This window comes from Pezoporus flaviventris, unplaced genomic scaffold (assembly GCF_033815535.1).
Source record: "Pezoporus flaviventris isolate CSIRO_AGI_PZ_B2104156 unplaced genomic scaffold, CSIRO_AGI_Pfla_v1 ptg000001l, whole genome shotgun sequence".
Lineage (NCBI taxonomy): Eukaryota > Metazoa > Chordata > Aves > Psittaciformes > Psittacidae > Pezoporus > Pezoporus flaviventris.
The window spans coordinates 38,831,325-38,850,825 of NW_026892549.1; the positions used below are offsets into that span (position 1 = coordinate 38,831,325).

At 40.8% G+C, this 19,501-nt stretch overlaps 1 protein-coding gene across 1 annotated transcript; it reads right to left on the reverse strand.

Annotated features, from left to right (window-relative positions):
* Positions 1 to 1,418: 1,418 nt before the first annotated feature.
* Positions 1,419 to 18,141, reverse strand: FASTKD1 (FAST kinase domains 1). Its single transcript, XM_061452974.1, has 15 exons — positions 18,050 to 18,141; positions 16,207 to 16,701; positions 15,871 to 15,939; positions 14,755 to 14,880; positions 13,212 to 13,610; positions 11,975 to 12,085; positions 11,027 to 11,158; positions 9,555 to 10,038; positions 6,604 to 6,718; positions 5,873 to 6,001; positions 4,996 to 5,127; positions 4,140 to 4,253; positions 3,724 to 3,865; positions 2,598 to 2,712; positions 1,419 to 1,581 (listed from the first exon to the last, which is right to left on the reverse strand). Exons 2-15 carry the CDS (start codon positions 16,659 to 16,661, stop codon positions 1,492 to 1,494), a joined length of 2,613 nt encoding a protein of 870 aa, XP_061308958.1. The 5' UTR covers positions 16,662 to 16,701; positions 18,050 to 18,141; the 3' UTR covers positions 1,419 to 1,491.
* Positions 18,142 to 19,501: the final 1,360 nt, after the last annotated feature.

Genomic DNA, 19,501 nt, shown 5'->3' on the forward strand with positions numbered 1-19,501 from the left:
GCCTCAGGAGGAGAGCTCCTTGCAGCTTAGGTCTATTCTGTTGTTTTTTTCTTGGCTTTTCACTAGTGTCCTGATTCATGTCCAGTCAATAAAAGTATCTCCTTCTACTACTGAGTAGTAAAAAAAAAAAGTGACAGCAAGGTGCAGATGGTCAATTCAGAATGCAATTGCTTACCTTTGCCAGGTTTAAAAGGAAGTGGTAAAAAGAATGTCTATTGTTTCTACTAAAAAGGGAAAACATACACACGTTGCGTGTGTGAAGAAGATGGGGACAGCTGTAGTCACAACATGGCTGCCTTTGAAAACTGGCTGATTCATTGAAGTACGGCTATGCTGCAGTTACTGCTCTACAGTGAACACCTTCTTGGATACTCCAACTTTTTCCTTCTACATCTCAGTATTTCATGCCTCCTGAATCAAACCCTGGCTGGGCTCAGTCACAGGAAGTTGGTAACTGCTAACTGGCCTATGGTTTCCAAACATGATAACCCAGCAGTGTTTTTCACCACCAGTAACCAAGGTGGGTGTCACTATGAAGACTTTTCTTGGTCTTGATTCTTGGTTTCAATTTTCAGTCTAACTTTGCTCTTTTGTACATTATCTTATTTACAGACCAGGCAGGTTAGCTGGTTTATCTAATTTTATTTCTATTAGCAAGGGCAGGTCCAATGCATAATGCCATAATGCTAAATTTCATGAATGATCCAGTTGCTAGTAAGTGCCTATGTCTGACATAGGCATTTTTTTGCTCCTTATCTTGTATAAACCTTTCAGGTATCCCTTCCCAGTTAAGTGCCGGTATTCCAAGGGTCTGCCAGACTTCTAGAACTAGTCTGTCCTTTTAGTATGTGAAGATGTTCCAGAAGGGTCTAGCCATACACACCACATGAGAGGGTAGCAGAAGCAGCTGGAAGTTCCTCACTGAACAACACCCTCCCCAACACAGTCACCCACAGTACCTCTGTTCTGGAGGATGGAAACAGAATGGATGTAATAGCAGGCCTATTCTTAGCGAATCTGCATTTCAGTTTCTTGGTTTCACAGTACAGAAACTGTTTGATCCCTATTGCTCATCCTGTCACATGCTGGAGGACAGACATAGTTTCCAGTAGATCTGCTGCCTCCTCTCACAGTCAAGCGTATTTCTAACTTTTTCTTTGGACAGTTTTATGTCTGGTGAAGCCCCTGTGCTATTTATTTAGGAGATAACGTAATTTTATGGCAGAACTGTCACAGACTTACGTGCTTCCAGAAAATGGGAGATTTTAAGCATCCTTACCACATCTTCATGCCCACTGTGACCTGCCTTTTGCAATCCCTAATGAACTGAGGATTAAATCTCTTGACATCCAGTTGATGCCCCATGGCAAGCCCTGGTCCAGCTGACTCACAGATAAAGAGATCTTTGAAATGAAGTATTCCAGGATTACAAGAAGTTTAATGGTACAGAAGGTGTTTATAAAAAAAGTACTTCTCACTGCATGTCTGACATCACTGCGTTCCATAGAGATGCTTTCTCAGATATTCTACCTGTTCAGCTTTTGTTGACAGACCCATAGAATTCCACTCGAAGTGAGGAATCTGTATAACAAAATCATACATTCCAAGTGTTAACATTGGTGTAAGCCACATGCTATCTTACAGCAAAGACAAGGCTCTCTGATACCTCTTGTTCTTCACTTGGTTTAGACCTATCTTTCTAAAAGCTATGCTTATTCCAATACTGAGAAGGTTAAATTTCACAATGTAATATTCTTCTTCATGCAAGTACAGTCAGTTTGCTTCCAAAAAGCAGCACCGTTGCAGAGTTGTAAAGCAGATGCCCACACAACACAGGCTATGACAACCCCATTACAACACCTCCCACTTCTGAAACTCAAATCAAGAGAAGAATCCCAGGTCACCATAGTTTCTAATGTTAATGTATCAAACTGGAATGGTGTATTGGTAGCATAACATTTACTGTCAGGGCAATATGAGAAAATATTATTATCCTGCTAAAAATAAAACAACAAACAAGCTTAAAGAAGGATTTTAGCTAAAATTAGAGTAGGTGAATAATTATGTATACAGTAGGATCTGTATTCATGAGCCTCCGTTACCCAAACATTTCTATGCTTGTGGCTGTGAATTTTCTCTGGCCACCAGCCTTGCCTGTCACAGCACTATTACTGCAGCAGGCAGACAGCATCCATACTGCATCTTGCAGCTGCCATAACTGTCTATCACTCAAGGAGAGTACATTCCATCCTTTTCTAGTGCAGAAGTCTTTGGTGAACTGAACTGAAACTCTGGTTTCACCTTTTTGCCTTTACTGAAGCTGTGTCAGGATTGCCAGTTTGCCTGCAGTAAGGTAAGACTGAGAGTTTTTGCTTTCAGTTTTGCTGCAGCCACTTTCTGAGAAGGTGCAAGTTCTATGAAGTCCTTACGCCATCTTGAGAGCAGCTTGGAATTTTCCCCCCAAATACAAAAATTGCTCTCACCCAGTAGGTGCTTTTAACTATTAAAACCATCTTTAAATCTGTTGCAAGGCAAATGTATCAAACTGAACTATTGATACAATTCAGAAATGACAAAAACCAGGGCTGACTGCTCACCTGAACTACCCGGTAACCCAGCATTTCCAGATGTCGTTTCTTCACTGCAGGTTCTCCTTTCAGGTGATATGAATCCTTGCTAAAATCTTTTGAATCAAGGAAGTCCAGAGCAATTCTGCAAACAATAAAAGTGTGCATTTACGTTCAGGTCTGACCTGAATAGCAAGAAGAGGTATTTCTAGTTCAGTATTGATAGTTGCAGTAAGACTAATACTCGATAAACATGACAATCCACAGAAAATAAGCAAATCCCTGAAACCAGACAGAACATTTTCCTCATATTTATCAAGAGATGCTTGAACTTCACATGATTTAGAAGAAGCATTTCTTCCCTACATCTGTTTTTGTTCAAATGGCAAAAACAGCTAACCAGCATTTTCAAGGCTTACATTTGAAGTGGTGGTGAAGTTCCAATCTCATGAAACACACTGCAAGAACACCCTTGTCTGACCTAGTGTACTGGATCTGGCTGGGATGGAGTTGCATCCCTTCACGGCAGGCCATAACCAGGTCGATAACACACCAGTATTTTGGCTATTGCTGAAGAGACCTTGCACAGCATCAAGCCATTTTCTGTTTCTCACCCTGCACCCACAGCGTATAGACTGGTGTTGGCAAGAGCTTGGAAGGGGACACAGACGGAACCTCAGCTGGCCAAAGCAATATTCCACTATTCCACACCATGTAACACTATGCCCAGCAATAAAGCAGGGAGCAGATTTTTTCCAAAGTAGCCATTGCTCCAGCGCTGGTCTGCTGGTGGCAAGTGACTGCCTTTGCATCAATTGTTTTCCCTCTTTCTTCTCTTCACTTATCAAACTCTCTCAATTGCAACCCAGATTTGGTTTTTCTTTTTCCCCTTTGCTTTTGACCCCCAGACTCTCTCTCCTCCATCACACTGCAAGGGAGTAAGCGAGCAGCTGGGTGGGAGCTTAGTTACTGTCTGGAGTCAACCGACCACACGCAGGAAGGCTGAACCTCATAAGATTTTGGAAAAGAGAACAGAAAACTAAATAGCCCAGGGGTTGCAACAACTGTTCAGGACATAAGCACCAAAAACCTGGTCTAAACACGATCTAAACTTGGAAGCTTGGAGGAGCTAATGTGAAGAATTCAATGTACTAACCTCTGAGCTCCTGGTGGCAAAGCCTTTCTCCCTTCATCTTTGAAGTCGTGTCTCAAGTGCATTCCCCCCATATCACCCAAAGATGTAGTCTGAGCCATATAGGAAAGAGGCGTTTTATTTTCATCCAGAATGCACTCAAAATCTGCAAGAAAGCACAACAAACCTGTTCACTGACAAAAAAAAAAGTGAAAGAATTTTGTCTGTACAGTGTTTAGTTCAAGAAAAACAAAGTGATAACCATAATTAGAGATACCCAACATTATTTATATTATGCAGAACATTTTAGAAATTGTATTTTATACAGCAGTTTCTTATTTGCAGTATCTTGTGGCCACATGCCCAGGGGCTTTCTAATCTTGGTAATAAAAATGGTACCAGAGTTCTCCACAACAATCCCCAGAGGACTGACTTCTCACCTATTTCATAGTAGTATGGTGTGAGAACAGATATTCTTGCATAATGGCTCCCTCCTAAGATCTCTGCCAGCATTCTGTGAACATGCTGTCGCAGTGGATTTATTCGGCTACTGCCTGCAAAGACAAAATAAAGAATTCATACATCAAAACTGCCACAGCCAAAGTTCTGAAAATAGCACTTTGTGACACTGCATTTTTGACAGCCAGCCTACTGAATTAAAGCTTTTACACAGATCTCTGGTGTTATTCCATCATAATTCAGAAACGATGTCATTATCTTTTGGGTGGAAATTGGCAAGTGCCTATTAAGCACGAATTTCAAACCCAGACTTTCCATGCCAGGATTTTTCCCATTCACAAATTACAAATATTTTAATTTCAGGTTTCACCTGGTGGAGTGTTTGCTTAAGTAATATTTACTTATTTTGAGTCTATTACAGGCACACCACACAATCTGTCACTTCCCTTGCTCCATTAAACATCTTCAGTCTCAGAGATGAAGTATGTGAGTGTGATGGGTGTCAAAGCAGATCATGGGAATTAGTGGAGGAGATACTGCATTTGCATTAGATGGGTTTTCTGGACTGATGACTATTCTTAAAGATCTCAGCTGGTCACTAGCCTACTTCTTCATCTCTCATCCTTGATGGCTCTTGATTCTTCTGAGGAAGATGAGAGCAGGGAGTTCAAAAGGAGACAGCAAAATGTTCACCTTTAATAACACATCCTCAGCAGAGTGGGGTGTGCCTTCCTGAGCCTCTATTGTGTGCCAGTGTCAACAGGCAGAAATGTCTGGCAGACTGTTGAAAACAGAATCCTACTACTAACAAGGGCAGCTTTTCCTCTCCTGACTTACGGCTATGATAAACACGTTGGCAGTAGCGCTCATGAAACCAAGGGATGTGAAACTCCGGGCATTCCAGACAGACTGCTCTGTTCAACTTCATGAGGTGCATGTGGACCCTCTTCTTCAGGGAAGGAGGCAGGACTGAGTTGAACAAAATAAAAAGGTGTGAACTAAAATGTGAATGGTTCAACACATTGAAGTAAATGGCTACTTGCGAATTCTCTACTAGAAATGCAAATATCTGTATACTATGGTATTTATAACATTCACGCTGCAGAATCTTAAAAAGATTCTCAAAATCCCTGAAGAAAACGTATGAGAAATACAGTATTGCTCAAAATTAGGAACAAAAGCAAAACAGAAATAAGAAGTAAATTAAATTCTCTTCTATTATTTAACTCTTAATGAAAGTGTTGAAAACAAAATGGCAACAGTACATTGATAGTGAACAACATACAGGTAGAGAGGAAGGAAACAGACAAACACTCAGTCTCTTATTTAGAGAGAAGAGAGTGATAGGATTCATCTCTTGCAGACAAGAATCCCACGTTATTTCTTGAGCTTTATGGCTATTTCTAACAATAAATACCACACTCAGGTAATTTTATTTCCAATAAAATTGAAGAACTATTAAATACTGAATGCAATAAATTGACTATCAAATTTGTTTTAAATGAGCTTCTCTCATCTGCAATACAAGTTTGTACTTCCAAAACAAAGCACAAATTTTTCCTCATTCCTTCACTTTTAGCACTCAAATAATGACTGGATTAAACAAGGGAGTCTTTGCAGTAAAATTACTACTTCTTAAGCCATATACAGGTCCACAATTCCATTTTATGCCAAATGCTACATAATGAAATTCATCAGAGAGGTAGATACGCACCTTCAAGCTGAGCATCCAGTTGGCTTAGGAAAGAAACATTAAATATCTTCGTTATCAGAACTGGAGGAAAATAACCAGCCATTGCCAAAACATGACCAAGTAGCACCAAGTGGTGAGTTTCAAAACAACCTTTAAAAAACAGACAGAAATCCATATTAAAACATGACATGAAGTTAAAAGGATTTGCAATGCCCCCCACCCCCCCCCAGCCTTCCAAATAATCCAATTTCTTTTCAACGTGCTCAGTGCACACACAGGCAGATTAAAATATTTCAGTAGAGGACAATTTTCACAGTTTGTGAGGCTGTATCATCAATAATTAATAATAAAAAAAGCCTCTACACATTTCCTCCACAACTTAGCCATTTCCTTGTGATGAGCCACAAAATGTATCCTGTCCCCGGATGATGATTCCTTGGGGAATACCACAATTCTACCCAATAACAGCGTAGTGAAATAATCAGAATTTTCACTTGTTTTTTTACTATGTTCAAGGTACCTTGCTAGTTCCTTAGCAACAGTAACTTTTAAAGGGCAAAATGAAGCTAGAAAGCCCAACAGAAGCATACATTGAAACTTTGTTGTGGTTTAACCCCTAAAGGCGGAGTATGAGTAGTAACACACAGACACAGAATAATCCCATTCTGTTCCCAGTTTTATTCAGTACAAATAATAACTTGCAATGACACTAACTTATTTGGTGCCAAAATATCTTTGTCTAATGCACTTACTCAAGTTAGAAGTAAGATGTTGGATACAACTCTCAAAGAACTCTTCATTAGCAGGAGGGTCATAATTCAGAGCAGAGAAAAGGAAGAGAATAAAATAGATTTCAGAGGGGTGGATCTGGAAAAAAAAAAAAAAGACATCCTAACTAAAACCATTGCAAAATACCTTAGTATTGCTTTACAATAAAAAGTAGGTTTATCATAGAATCATAGAATAGATAGGGTTGGAAAAGACCTTAAGATCATCTAGTTCCAAATCCCCTGCCGTGGGCAGGGACACCTCACGCTAAATCGTATCACCCAAGGCCTCATACAACTTGGTCTTGAACACTGCCAAGGATGGAGCATTCACAACCTCCCTGGGCAACCCATTCCAGTGTCTCACCACCCTAACAGGAAAGCATTTCCTCCTTATATCCGATCTAAACTTCCCCTGTTTAAGTTTGAACCCATTACCCCTTGTCCTGTCACTACAGTACCTAATGAAGAGTCCCTCCCCAGCATCCCTATAGGCCCCCTTCAGATACGATACTGGAAGGCTGCTATGAGGTCTCCACGCAGCCTTCTCTTCTCCAGGCTGAACAGCCCCAACTTCCTCAGCCTGCCTTAATACGGGAGGTGCTCCAGTCCCCTGATCATCCTCGTGGCCCTCCTCTGGACTTGTTCCAACAGTTCAATGTCCTTTTTATGTTGAGGACACCAGAACTGCACACAATACTCCAAGTGAGGTCTCACAAGAGCAGAGTAGAGGGGCAGGATCACCTCCTTTGACCTGCTGGTCACGCACCTTTTGATGCAGCCCAGGATACGGTTGGCTTTCTGGGCTGCGAGCACACACTGCCTGCTCATGTTCATTTTCTCATCGACCAACACCCCCAAGTCCTTCTCCACAGGGCTGCTCTGAATCTCTTCTCTGCCCAACCTGTAGCTGTGCCTGGGATTGCTCCGACCCAGGTGTAGGACCTTGCACTTGGCATGGTTAAACTTCATAAGGTTGGCATCAGCCCACCTCACAAGGGTGTCAAGGTCCCTCTGGATGGCATTCCTTCCCTCCAGGGTATCAACCGAACCACACAGCTTGGTGTCATCGGCAAACTTGCTGAGGGTGCACTCAATCCCACTGTCCATGTCAGTGACAAAGATGTTGAACAAGACCGGTCCCAACACCGATCCCTGAGGGACACCACTCGTTACTGGTCTCCAGCCAGACATTGAGCCATTGACCACAACTCTTTGTGTGCGGCCTTCCAGCCAGTTCTTTATCCACCGAGTGGTCCATCCATCAAATTGATGTCTCTCCAGTTTAGAGACAAGGATGTCATGCGGGACAGTGTCAAACACTTTACACAAGTCCAGGTAGATGACATCAACTGCTCTACCCCTGTCCATCAGTTCTGTAGCCCCATCATAGAAGGCCACCAAATTGGTCAGGCAGGATTTCCCCTTAGTGAAGCCATGGTGGCTGTCACCAAGCACCTTGTTGTTTTTCATGTGCCTTAGCATGCCTTCCAGGAGAATCTGCTCCAAGATTTGCCAGGCACGGAGGTGAGACTGACTGGTCTGTAATTCCCCGGGTCATCCATTTTCCCCTTCTTGAAAATGGGAGTTATATTTCCCTTTTTCCAGTCATTGGGAACTTCACCCGACTGCCATGATTTCTCAAATATGATGGCCAGCGGCTTAGCAACTTCATTCACCAGCTCCTTCAGGACCCACGGATGGATCTCATCAGGACCCATGGACTTGTGCACATTCAGATTTTTTAAGATGGTCTCGAACCAGATCCTCTCCTACAGTGGGCGCAAGGTCTTCATTCTCACAGTCCCTGTGTCTGCCTTCCAAGACTTGGGTGGTTTGGTCAGAGCCTTTGCCAGTGAAGACCGAGGCAAAGAAGTCATTCAGAACCTCAGCCTTCTCCAAATCCTGTGTAGCCAGTTCTCCCGAGAGCTTCCTGAGGGGGCCTATGTTCTCCCTAGTCTGTTTTTTATTCGCTATGTACCTGTAGAATCCCTTCCTGTTATCCTTAATACCCCTAGCCAAGTTTAATTCTAACTGGGCCTTAACTTTCCTAACCTGGTCCCTAGCTTCCCGGACAACATCCCTGTACTCTTCCCAGGCCACCTGTCCTTGCTTCCACTTATTATAAGCCTCTTTTTTCATTTGAATTTTCCTCAGGAGCTCCTTATCCATCCCAGGAGGTCTCCTGGCCCTCCTGCTGCACTTCCTTCTAGTTGGGATGCAACACTCCTGAGCTTGTAGCAGGTGATCCTTGAGTCAAAAGTGCAAGACTAGAGGAACTATTTTCTGATTTTTATTTTGTCAACCTTTCCTAGAGAAAAAACATTTTAAAAATCAAATGCAGAAATCATTAAAACTGGAGCTATGGCCAAAACTCAAAATCTATTTCATGTATATGATCCGAGTGCATCTGTATACTTAAGACTTTAAGGAGCTTTTAAGAAGGTCTCCCATTAAATTCTATCAAAGAAACTAAACTGCCACAGAATAAAATCAAAGATCTATACGAATACCAAACTAAGGAGGAAACAAAAAAAAATATAGCAAGAAAACACAGAATTCTGACCAAAAAGACAGGTTGCTGGGGAAATCCCCACAAGAATGAGCAATGTAAAGATATGTACCATGTGATGTGACTATGTGTTCAGAAGTTAAAAATCCAATTATTTCAGATGGTCAAATGTAAAGATGAATGCAGAGGTTTATGGTTGATCTAATACTGACTGACCAATAAAATAAGACAATAACAAAAGTGAAGCACATGCAAAATAATACACATGGAAGCAAAACAGCTTTGAGTGAACATGGGGAAAGATGGGCTCCAAATCAAGTACATTGAAAAGAACTCTTAGTGTGTGGACTGTGCTCTGAAACATTAACTACTAACTAGTCCTTTCTTACTGAATACCTTAGAGTAGATAGAAAGACTGTTATACCTTGTCCATGTTTTCAGCAGTCACAGAAGCTATTCTGTCAAGTAACGAAGGACAACGGTAGTTTGTTTTTATGAGAAAACATGACAATGGCAATACATTTGCCCATGTTATCTGGTCTATCAAGCGTTGACACGTGACCATAGTCTCCTCATTGATGACTTCTAACCACTCTCCATTCACATGTGTAAGTTCTTCCAACAGAAGATTTAGGTTGTTGGCTTTCTGAAGCCTCTGCAACCCACAGTCATTTAGTTTTTGCAGAAGCTTTACACATAGCTCAGAACTGTTTTGCCAGTGCAGCTGGTCATAATGATTCCACTTGACAAGAGCTGTAGCAATGCAATTCAAATGATGGAGACTGAACTGAGGCAGAATTGCTGCTACTTTGTTTATAGTGACCTCCTCCACTTGAAAGGAAGGAAGCATGGCCAGAACACGAATTATTGCAGCAGTATCAGCAGGTGTTACACTAGATTTTAAACAACTGGAAGAGAGACAGAAATAAAATCAGTCCTGAAATGTGCAAATGTTAAAAAAAAAAAAACCAAATAAATTACATACATGAAAATTCTATTTTAAAAGTCAAATTTGATGTGTGTCAAAGCACATCAGATATAAGTAGAATATTAATGACATGGTAGAAATTCACAGTTACTACCATCTCTTCTCATTGAGATTAACATCTTCTAATTTATTCAAAACTGAAAAAGGAGAGAAGACAGGGAGCATTTCAGTCAGCTGGTGAGGCTTCAAGTGGTAGTGATAAACACAGAAATCCTTAGCAAGGGCAGAAGGTCCATCTTTGTTAAGGGAATCTGTGAGTTTCTGGGCCTGGATAATTTCTGTGATTTCTGTCCTGGGGAGCACCAGATTCTGAGGTGTCTGAGGAACGTGAAGGTGTCATCTGCACATAATGTGTACAGCCAGGGTGCTGCATTCCTACGGAGAATGAGCAATGGTGTCAAAAGTGGCAGATCTCTTCTCCCACGATTTCAGAAATGGTTTCCCTTTCTATGTTGCAACTGTTCAAGCCGGAGAGCTAACTAAACAGGTCTTCAGTCTAAAAAAGAGTACTTCTGCTTCACGTTTCCACTTGTCCCAACCAAGACAATTCTTACTGCACATTTTTCATTACTTGTTCCTTCAAACATTAAAGAAGACATTAACACCTACCCTTCCTATAAAGTACCAACCAAAATCTCCTGTTCAGTGTCATTAAATTGCAATGGCCAACAGAAGAGGAGCAAAAAAATCCATTTTTAAGAGATATCATATCTAGCAGCAGATATTATTGGGTCTATAGTCAAGAAAATATCCACTTCCTATCCTCTGATTTACACATTTAATAGATCAAATACAAATAAAGTTCTTCATATTTTATGGAAACAAACCATGTTAGCTTGTTATTTAAAATATTAAGTAGACAACTGTTTAATTCTTAAATAGCTACATTTCCAAGAATACACACTTACCCAAATAGTAACTGTTTTAGCTTAGCCATCAGCTCCAGATTTTGGCAACGCAACGCCACCAAGTACTGTGTTAACTTTACCAGATGTAATACATGATAGCTATCCAAGTGTTTATGCAGAACAGAAGCCATTCTGAATGCAAACAGAAAAAGATAACATGGTGTTAAGACAATACACAAGATATTGCACATAAAGAAGGGCTGTCCTGTGATGCACGGTACCTAAGTGGGGAGTTGTGCACACCTGGATTCCTCTCGACCTGAATCCTGACAATGTTCACTAAGTCTCCACTTAGTGAATTGCAAAATTAAAGCCCTCATCACAGCAAAACAGCTACTTCACTCTAATAATTTATGTGCAGATTCTACAGTCAGTTAAATTTAGTGGACCAGGAATGGGATAAACTGGAACAACATCACCAGCTTTAGCACCACTGTGCTCACTTACTTGTACAATAGTGGTTGATACAGCTATGTTGGTCTAAAGCTGCAAGAGGGGCTTTGTAGGGAAAGATAATATCTTAAGAACTTCTTTAGACAGTGAGATTCAATGAGAAAAAGCATGAATTCACCTGGTCCTCCCTTTAATACCACTCTGCTCCACAGTACTACTTGCTCTTTTTCTTCCCAGGATCTATCTGGTTCACACAACTACACTCTATATAGATACTGCTCACAACCAGCATGTAACTCTGCTGCATTTGTGACACATCTGTGGCTACATCTTCTGTGCCCAAAACCTCAACTGCTTTGTTGTATGAAAGACATTACATCTCCCTTTAAACGATGTTCAGTTTACAACTGCAGAAAATCTGGCACAGGTTCTTAAAGACATAAGACTTAATAGTTCAATATAGGGCACAATGACTTTTGAAGAAACAATTCACATCTCCTAGATAGGACTTTACTTAGAGAACAGAACTTCTTAGTAGTATCAAAAAAAAATTACTTTTTGAGTAGATGTGAATTTCTGCATTTCATTTTCTGCATCGCCTTCAGTATTAGCAATACTTGGTAACTGCTGAATTTTTCTGCCATGTACTCTGCAGTTGTTAACAACCTGAAGAGGAAAAGAAAAGATTTTCCAAAGAGAAACAATTTAAAATCTCCAGTGAAGACTGGAGCCATTTTCTTTGTCTAGGAGAGAAAGAGCCAATAGATCATTTCAGGAATACAGGAAAACAAATTCCCCCAAACTAGAAGCCTTTGTTCTGTGGACCCTTCTTCTAAGCAGTTGATCTGTATGCCACAGCTAAAGAGATATGAATGTGTTATATCACTCCATAACTCCATATTGCTCTGATCCTAGAAACCAGCAAGTCCAATAATTCTGAAAGTTGACAAGAAGTAGGGAAGGAACTCTAAGACACTAAACAATTCATGGTCAACCAGCAAGCTACAAACAACAGAACCAAACATGAGCTGAACTGGTTCTGAGGCAAATAAAGCCAAAGACTTTTTCTACCTCGCAATGATTTTAAAAAAAAATAAAATATAGAAAAAGCTTTTGGAACTAAGTCAGCTATGGCAAAACCAACACAGCCTTGCAGCATACAGAGGCTTCTAAATAGAGGCAAATGCTCAAGATGAAAAGTCTGAAAATAATTTTAATTAATAAAGCACATTCTGCCTAAAACTGCAGACTTTCAGAGACCCATGACTAATACCACCCCAAAAAAGGATTTTGTAGCACTAGAAAAACAGGCAGAGAAAAATCTGCCACACAATACTATGCTCTAACTGCTAAATAAATGCTGAAGTGTTCCCTGCTGATGACCTCTCATACAGAAGAGGATGTACAGCAATCTGGGACAGGACAAGCCTGTTTCAGCTACTGCCAGTCTTAAAAAGGAAAGACATATACCACTGCATATACTTCTCAGGGGCAAGACAAAGTTTTTTACTACCATCCACTGTGATAGGAAGCCCGCAGTCTAAGAGACAGAGCTACAAGGTGGCCCTGCCTAACAGCATTCACGTGCACCTTAATTACTGCATTCAGCTTTTTCGGCAACTGTTTTGAGGCAAACTGCTACAACAGTGTTTCCATAATGAAATAATACATTGCTACAACGCTGCAACTAGGAAACCTAATGCTCAGCTCTTTCCTCCAAAGACCAGTACATTATTTCTGTGCAAGACAAAGCATATATCATAAATAAGACAAAGTCGCTAAATAAACTTACCTCACCCTTACGTTGGACCCTGCCATAGGCCCAAGATTATAAAATAATTTTGTAAAGGTTTCAGAATCATCATAATCATCTATGGTTTCAGACAGCAGCTGTTTAGCAACCAAGCGGAACTCAGCATTGTCAAAACCCAGCTGCTCGTACAGCCCCAAAATAAAATTAATACTGTGTATATCCAGATGGGAGGCACTCTTAAGAAAAATCTGGTTGCATTTTTCTAGCAGTGGATGATATCTCAGTTTAACATTTTGTAGAAACTGTAGTGTTCTTTTAGCATAGTTGAAGTGGACTTCATTCTTTTCTTCCAAGAGCTGCTCAGCCTTCTGTAGTAACCGATCTCGAAAACTCTGTGAGATAACATCAGATATGCTGATCATCAAAACTGACAAGACCCTAAAAAATTCAAAAGATTTTACACTTACACATTGAACATGGTAAGTAATAAATGTTAGATTTCTGAAATAAGCTATGCAAAGAAAGGAATGTCAGTCAGGGTACTGCTGACTTGTGCGTAAAAAGAAGTTCACATCTAGTGCAGATGAGCAGAAACCATTTCTCCTGCTAAAGTAAAAATTCTGCTTTTGGTGAATTTCTGAAACGACTGAGATTTTTCAGCCATCCCTCACAAACTTGCATGCGATGAAAGCATTTGCCTGAGGCAACATACTGACTTGTCTGATGCAAATTTACAAAAATATCTTTAACCTTCAATGGAAACTAAAGAAACCCAAGCAACTCAAGTGATAGAATAGGGAGAAGAGTCATTGTCACTCCCAAAGGAAAAATCCCTTCCCAAAAGAATAAAACTTATGACCACAGGAAGAGTAATTTCTGTAGAGAAATGCAATCCCATTCAATCATTTTCAAAAGCAGGCTCTTCGTATCTGCCAAAATAAGTGCTGGGGCTTCTGGTGTTGTATAAAGAGAGCAGCCTTTGCTATAACGGCCTAGGGGGAACACAGGCAACAAAAAGCTTGGACTTCTTTGAGTCAGCCTGGATTTTACATAATTTTAATATTAGAGTAATGCACTAGACATGCTAGCAAGAGAATTGATTAATTCAGTTTGACCAAAAAAATACTTTGAAGATAAACAAAAATACCACTGCTTTAAGACTCCTTATTGCTACTCACAATAGTAAGCTAAATCAATGCCATACTAAAAAAAACTATCAATGTCAAGGAAGAAAAACATCTTCTGGTGAGTCAATAGCCTTTAAGTTAAAAAAAAAAAAGTCCATGTAAAATTAGGATCAGGATAAAGCAATATCTGCCGTTTTCCCACTGTAAGTGAAACAACAGTTTTATTCAAGTGTTTAAATTGGGTATAAAGAAATTGTTTTAAAATTCATTGAGAAAATGCATTCACCCAAGCAGATCTGTCCATGAAAATCAATGTACAAATACTTCTTTTCCAGAAACCCCAAAGTGAGAAAAAGCAGCCTCCAGCTGAGAAAAAGAGAAAGTGTCCAGCAAAGACAGCTCAGTAATTGTGACATATTGCTTCTCCTGCTACCCAGTTTCATTTTGACACTTACCTTATATCCTGTATAGAATCCAGTTTCACATCCACAATATGAGCTACTTCACCAGTTATGGGACTGAAATGTCTGTGTTGCTTGTATAAACACAATGCAAATTTAGACAGAGCTGGCAAACTAAGCCTGTCAAGACAATAAAGAAAGACAGAATATTTACCTTTTCTTTCTAGTGAATACCTAAAGACAAAAATCTACTTCAACAATTACATAAAAGACAAGGTTATATTCAAATTACAAACCAAGGAAACAAAATACCTAAACATTTTCTGTTTGGGCACCTATACTGATACCTTGGACTCAGGCAAAACACCTAGGTATTTCTTATTAGAGCATTTTGTGCATATGAATCTCTAAAAAAATCAGAAGTTCTGCATTTAACCAGATCAGCGTAAGAAATCTCAAAAGATTATATTCTCAAGCAGCGATGTGAAATAGCTAAAATGCCTGGGAGCAATTTATTACCTGAATGTCATTTTGTGTTCTAGGTGCACTGAATTTATTTATTTGTCGAGATGCCCCAGGTGTTAGTTAAGCTGGGAGAGGCAATTCTGTGATGCTGGTGCCAAAGCTGACACTAGCTTCTGCCATTAGCCTGAGACTAAAGAATTAAAATTACAATATAAAAAAAAAACCAAAACCAAAGCAACCCAATAAAAAAACAACAACCAAAAAACCCCCACCCTAAGGGAAAATGTTGATGTTTTAATACAAAAGGTTTTCAGTAAAATTGAGGCAAGCAGGGTTCTAACAACCTTTTAAGAGTTGGACAGCAAGCACTGAGATAAAACCTTAAATATCAAAACTTGCAACACACTTCAAACACATAAATCTACACAGACAATATATTTCAAAATATATTTCAAAAACTTAAGTGCCAGTCCCCATTGTTGCAGTATGTGAATATTGCAAGCATTAAATTTACCAATATTCAAAACCTCCATATGTATAAAAATTATTTCCAAAACCTTCAAAAATACAACTGACTTTTAAAATATTTACATAATGTTTATAACATCTTATAAATACTGAGAACTCTGTGTAGCCTCAAATGAAGCACATCACACTTGCAACTTACACCCTTCACAAAGCAGAGCAGTGCAGTATATTACTTGCCTTTCTAATCTTTTCCATGCTTCTGTAACAAGTGCTTCTGTTAGAGAATCATGGTCTTCAACACTGAGCCTTCAGAAGAAAGACATAATAGTTTGGTTTTCTTCAAAGTTATTAATAATCATAACTCCATGTACCGGTAGTGCAAAGCAGATCAGTTCTGCCTGCCTCTCAAAAACCAGGCACAGGACATCAAGTTGTCTGTGTCACACAGTCAGATTATGGAAGCTGGGATAGAGCAGTCTCCTTATAGAATGGCTTTCTAGTCATAATTCCACCTCTTTTTATTAGCAAATTAAAAAAATGTAGAGATGTGGAATTCAACATATTGCTGCTCACCTCAGAAGACTATACAGGGTGTCCACTATGACCTCATCTTCCATGCGTTCCACCTTGTTTTCTGCTAAAATGCAAAGGGTAACAAACTGGGAGTGATTTCTTACATAGTCACTAGTCCTTAAGAGAAGCGGCCTCTTCTTTTGCAATTGCCACAGCATGTTCAATGCAATTCCCACATGTTTTTCAGACAGCCTGGCCTTGTTCCTTCCAACAAGGCTGAACACTTCATCTTCATGGGTGCAGCTTTTTATCTGGCTCAAAAGCAGATCACTACTCAGAGTCCGAGCTTTGTAATGTCTCAGAGTAAACAGGCAAACCTGCCTCAAACAAAGCATTTTGCTATGCCTACCAGCTACTGTTGAAGTGTCCAGAAAGAGTCTTCTTTCACTTTTCACAGGAAACCGTGTTGTTACAAACTCAAGTATTTGCAAAACAGAACACCATTTTTCTTTCATCCTGTATGGTCACTGTATTAAGAATCCAATTCTGACGTACCTGTAATGAGACAGAATCAAAGTAGTTAAGTGCAGCCATAACTACCAGCCAAAAATTAATGTCTCCATCTTTTAATGTTCTGAGTAAGATAAACTTGAGAAGAACCTATAGCCTGGATTCTTCTCAGAGAAGCTCCCAACAATAAACACTGATGTGCTCACAAGCACTAAGAAAAAGTAGTTCATTTGGTATGTTTTCAGAGTTAGAAACCTGCCTTTAAAAGGTACATGTGCTACAACCAAGAGAGCTTTTTAACATGCAGGCACTACATAATTAAGTCAAGCAAGGATTGCTCTCACTAGGCTGCTCCATAATCCCAAACTGGGGTCTGGGAACTGCCAGAAAATACAGCCATTGGTGGTAAAAGGAAGTGAGGTGGCAAGAGCTCCTGAGCTGGCATCACTGGATTCTTCTTGCTATATATGTGCATGCATTCCACAGTGATATCTACTGTACCCTCCCTATCAACTGCTCCCAGAGTTTCCTTTCCACCCTTTAAGAAAATACTGATATATTTAAACTTGGTTTTAAGATTTAATGTACCATATTAGAGAACATTAAGCAAAGGCATTTTATTAGTGTATTTTTGTCTTACTTGCTGTTCCTCTACGCTCATGTTCATCCAATGAAAAAATAGTTAAAATATCAATTCACATTTACTCCCCACAGTACCAGCAAGCTAAGCTGACAGCAGACAGGATGAAGTAGACACCTGAAGGGAATATAAAAACTTCAGGCTCAGATAACTTCCTTGTAAGCCCAGGTAACACATCCTTACCCCTTGCAGTGGACCTTGCACCCCTGATCTCTAAGTGACTGGGGAACCAGCATCTCTACCTGAAACGGTCTGCAGAAAGTTTCCTGGAAGGCATTTACCAGATGCATGTGATTTACCACAGACTTCTATATAATTTTAAATTGTAATTAATTCTAATATTAAAATGAAATCAATAGGAAATGTTGGATGTTTTGAAGCTTATAAACACATATATTAAAAATAGGTAATTTATATCTACTTAAAAAACTATCTCTAAAGTGTTCTACTTACAAAACATACACTAACAGGACAAAAAATTCTTTAAAATCACTTGCAATCAGTTGAAACACAATAAGCATTTTCAAGGCTGCATTACAAACTACAGTGAGCCACGAAGTCTTCCACCAAGAAGAAAACGTGGGCACCCACTACTCCCCATGTATAGAAAGTATTAAAGATTTAAGTAGCTAAGAGTGAAGTGAGCTGCTTGCGCGATATAGGGTGTTTTTAACCCGTTTGCCAGAATCCCGTTTCCGTGAGCCATGCCGTGGGGCTATATCTCTTGTCACACGGGTATAAGCAGCGGCCTACCTCATGTTCTGACTCCGCCGGATTCCCGCGGAAAGCCCGCCTGCGGGCCGCCTCCTCTTTCCCCGCGGCGAGATTTTGACCCAGAAGCGCTTCAGAAGGAGCGGGGAAAGGGGCTGGGGCCGCTACGCGGGCCTCACGGCCACAGCCCCCTGCCCGCCACCCGCACGCAGGAGCCAAACCGCAGCGTCTGGCTCGCTTCCCTCCACCGCTCCTCCGCTCCTTCGGCCACGTTTGCCTAACGGCGGCTGCACTCCTCCAGGTCCTGGGAGGAAGAGGGCACTGTCATGTTCGAGGCGAGGAAGCTCCGAGCCCGGCCCCCCAGCACTGCCTCGCTCAGCCGCGGCAGGGCCTGCCCTTCCCGCCGTGCGGGGGAAAAGGGGTCCTGAGCCGCAAGTCCCTCAGCCACCACCGCACAACACGGTGGGGGCGGCACTACCCGGGCCGAGCGGCAGCCCGCCTTCTCATCACGCGCTGCACAGAGGTGGAGGCGATCTCTGAGGGGCGGCCCGGCGGCGGGCACGGCCCCGCTCTCGGCAGGCCATAGCGCAGCACACCCCGGGGAGCGACGGGTCTGCCCGCGCTGGCGCGGGCGAGGGCTACGGAAATGGCCACGTCCAGCTCCCGGCAGGGATAAATAGGAAAACGAAGGAGTCGGTTTCGCCTACGCAACTTTGAGGCCTCCCTGCACCCGCATGAGAGTCCTTAGCTTAACTTTTTCACAAGACCCTCCCTGTATTCAAGCCACATCTGGATATTGCTCTCTCAAAACAAGCTTTCCGTGTGCCTCTGCACTGTTACTCACCATGTGCATGCCCCAACATCAGCATCTCCCGTGAGCTGAGATGTCAGGAAAGTAGGGAGAAAGGGAAAAGTCCAGCCAGTTAGACCTTCCAAAGGAAATAAAAATAATAATAAAAAAGTTCCAAGGTCATCTTGATTATTGCGGTCATATTGATAAAACCAAAGATTTGTGATTTTTCTGCCTATGTTGTATACATATAGCTCCAGCTAATTTCTGGACCTTATGTCGCCACTAACTGTTATCTAAACACTTAATAACTGAAAATCAAGTAGGTATAAATCATTCCACAGAAAATAATAAAGCAGTATATTGGTAAGTTTCAGTGTAGCAGATGAAAATAGCTAAATAAGAATCCATCTGATTTCCTTTCTCATCATAATAACCTTTCAAAAACTTGAGTCTACCCACTTTTTCAGTTCCTACAACATCACTGCTTTCCCACACATACACCTTCTTCTTGTTATTATCATAACAAGTATATTTAGACAGAATGATAAGAACCTCAGGTTATTCTACAATCACAGCTAGGACTACTACCATGACCAATTTTTACTTGCTGTTTTGCAGCTGACTATCAAAGGTTTGGAGTTGTTTTACTTTTTGTTGATCATATGTGTACCTCATATATTGGATGCTTATGAATATGGAAC